This window comes from Dipodomys ordii, unplaced genomic scaffold, assembly GCF_000151885.1.
Source record: "Dipodomys ordii isolate 6190 unplaced genomic scaffold, Dord_2.0 Scaffold29, whole genome shotgun sequence".
Classification (NCBI taxonomy): domain Eukaryota; kingdom Metazoa; phylum Chordata; class Mammalia; order Rodentia; family Heteromyidae; genus Dipodomys; species Dipodomys ordii.
The window spans coordinates 620,841-624,074 of record NW_012267245.1 but is presented as its reverse complement, the minus strand read 5'-3'; the positions used below and the strand labels follow the sequence as shown (position 1 = coordinate 624,074).

At 39.2% G+C, this 3,234-nt stretch overlaps 1 protein-coding gene across 1 annotated transcript in view; it reads right to left on the bottom strand.

Moving 5' to 3' along the window:
- Nucleotides 1-405: 405 nt before the first annotated feature.
- LOC105985418 (zinc finger protein 260-like) overlaps nucleotides 406-3,234 on the bottom strand; it is a 5,418-nt gene continuing 2,589 nt past the window's right edge. The window contains exons 2-3 of the mRNA XM_013015963.1: nucleotides 598-2,286; nucleotides 406-514 (exon numbers count right to left, since the gene is read on the bottom strand). Of these exons, the coding sequence (XP_012871417.1) occupies nucleotides 447-514; nucleotides 598-2,286 (1,757 nt within the window). The 3' untranslated portion in view covers nucleotides 406-446. The remainder of the gene's footprint in view (nucleotides 515-597; nucleotides 2,287-3,234) is intronic.

The following is a 3,234-nucleotide window of genomic DNA, read 5'->3' as shown; positions in this document are numbered from 1 at the left end:
GGGAAGTAAAGGGCTATGAGTTCAAATGAAACTAACAGCAAAATAAAAGGAAAAAGGTAAATATCATCCTAGACTTTCATGGAACAGGAAATTAGACATTATCATCCTCTTGTAGATCTCCCAATAGAGAATGTTAGAAATGGAACTTGAGTAATTTTAGAAGATGGACATTCAGGGAAGAATGACTGAGAGTTTACTTAGAACTTTTTTGAAAATTTTTCTACATGTTTTACATTGCCATGATTTCTCTTGTGTGTGTGTGTGTGTGTGTTCAATGATGAACCCTGAGCTGTGCCTTCTGGTTGAAGAACTCCACATTTGCTACCTTGACAAGGTTTGTATCCTGTGTGGGTTCTCTATTGCAAACTGACTTCTCTTCCAGATGAAAGACTTTCCCTACTTGTTACATTCTAGAGACTTCTCATTTGGGTGAATTTTCTTATATGCTAGGCTGTGGCCTCCTGTGGACGGTTCTTTCCACATTTGTTGCATTCATAAGGCTTCTCTCCTGTGTTTTGCTCTCTGATGAAAAATAAGGGTTGACTTCTGTGTGAAACTCTTTCCATAGCTGTTACATTCCTAAAGTTTTCCTCCTGTGTGTTCTCCAATGGACAGTAAGGTTTCCCCTGTGGCTGAATGACTTTCCACACAGATTACATTCATAAGGTTTCTCTCCTGTGTGTGTTGTCAGATGGACAGTAAGGTATGTCTTCTGGCTGAAAGACTTTCCACAGCTGTTACATTCATAAGGTTTCTCTCCTGTGTGTGTTAGCTGATGGACAGTAAGCTGTGCCTTCTGAGCGAAAGACTTTCCACACAGGTTACATTCATAAGGTTTCTCTCCTGTGTGTGTTGTCTGATGGACATTAAGGGTTGTCTTCTGGGTGAAAGACTTCCCACATTTGTTACATTCATAAGGTTTCTCTCCTGTGTGTGTTCTCTGATGGACAGTAAGATATGCCTTCACGTGAAAAGATTTTCCACACTTGTTACATTCATAAAGTGTCTTTCTTGTGTGAATATTCTGATGAAAAGTAAGGTTTCCCTTCCGGGTGAAAGACTTTCCACACACGTTACATTCATAAGGTTTCTCTCCTGTGTGTGTTGTCTGATGGACAGTAAGGTGTGCCTTCTGGATGAAAGACTTTCCACACACATTACATTCATAAGGTTTCTCTCCTATGTGTATTCTGTGATGATATGTAAGTTTAGACTTCCACATGAAAGACTTTCCACACAGGTTACATTCATAAGATTTCTCACCTGTGTGTGTTCTCTCGTGAGCAGTAAGGTTTGCCTTCTGGGTGAAAGACTTCCCACACTGGATACATTCATAAGGCTTCTCTCCTGTGTGTGTTCTCTGATGGACAGTGAGGTGTGACTTCTTGCTGAAAGACTTTCCACAAAGCTTACATTCATAAGGTTTCTCTCCTGTGTGTGTTGTCTGATGGACAGTAAGGTGTGCCTTCTGGCTGAAAGACTTTCCACACACATTACATTCATAAGGTTTCTCTCCTGTGTGTGTTAGCTGATGGACAGTAAGCTGTGCCTTCTGAGTGAAAGACTTTCCACACAGGTTACATTCATAAGGTTTCTCTCCTGTGTGTGTTGTCAGATGGACAGTAAGGTGTGACTTCTGGCTGAAAGACTTTCCACACACATTACATTCATGAGGTTTCTCTCCTGTGTGTGTTAGCTGATGGACAGTAAGATATGCCTTCAAGTGAAAAGATTTTCCACATTTGTTACATTCATAAAGTGTTTTTCTTGTGTGAATTTTCTGATGAAAAGTAAGGTTTGCCTTCCGGATGAAAGACTTTCCACACACGTTACATTCATAGGGTTTCTCTCTTGTGTGTGTTGTCTGATGGACAGTAAGGTGTGCCTTCTGGCTGAAAGACTTTCCACACAGGTTACATTCATAAGGTTTCTCTCCTGTTTGTATTCTCTGATGGACAGTAAGGTGTGTCTTCCTGGTGAAAGAATGTCCACATTGGTTAGATTCTTTAACTACAGGAGATACTCCAGGACCATAAGCAGCACACATCCCATTAGACTCGCCATGGAGAAGCATGTTCCGACACTGCCTGAACTCCTCTGTCCTTATCCCTAAGGAGTTCTTATTATTCCTAATCAGCTCTGACTTAGGTTTTGATCTCAAATTAAAAGTTGTTATTAATTTCACATTTTTCTCCCCTGTGTTAGTATTCATGACTCCGACTTCAGACAGACAATCATAGGGACTCTTCTGACAGATCTTAGTCCTGTACTCCATTTCTTGGCCATCTACAATGAGATATAGAAAGACAGACAAAAACAGAAATGAGACCTCAAGATTCCTTAATGTAACAGTAGAGGCATTTCCATGCATCTTAACTGTTACGAGATTTTAAAAGATCAAAGCAGGAACTCTTTGATGCAGAATATAAGCTTTTCTCTGAAATGTATTAGTAAACAAAGTAGTACTGACATTTTACAATGGTAAATAATGTTTTTCTGTTTCAGTTTTTTTCTGTTTTTCTCAAGGAATTAATTACTCAAATGATTCAACTACACACTATTAGTTATAAGCTGAGTACTAAACATCTGCCTTTAATACCCTAGAGGTTTGGTGATAAGGGAATAGCTATTATTTTTCTTTTAATTTGTGGAAAAATTTATATATTTTGCTGCTTTGCTTCTCATCCATTAGGTGAGGAACAGAAATACTGTCTAGATTTAGGGACCATTAGGGTGTATGATACATCCCTTTGCCTTTCTGCTAAGCATGGAAGGTTCCTGAGAGTAAGGATTTATACCTCCATCTCTTCAGTTCTAACTTCTCACTAAGAATTACTTTAGGGATTGGTGGCATTTTAAAAATTGGTTTCCCTCACCCTTAGTCAAATTCTCATCAAATTTCCTTTTCTAACACTCCTGCTCCTTCACAACCATTCAAGACCAAAGATACTGCAGCTCACCACCCAGGTAGTCATCCCCTATGAACCAAAAGCTTTGCTTCTGAATCTCACTCACTTCCACCATCACCAAGAAGCAATTTTCCTCTTCACAGGACAGCAGTCCTGGCATACTCCTTATTTCCTCATACCTGCACAGCCCTTGTTTCAATGAAAATGAGACCTCATTTTCTACATTTCTCATTTCCTTTTTCTGTTTAAAAATGATTTCTACAAAGAAAAAGAAAATTGCTCATGTTAACTATACTGGGACAGCCAAATCAGTTTGTCTCCATGT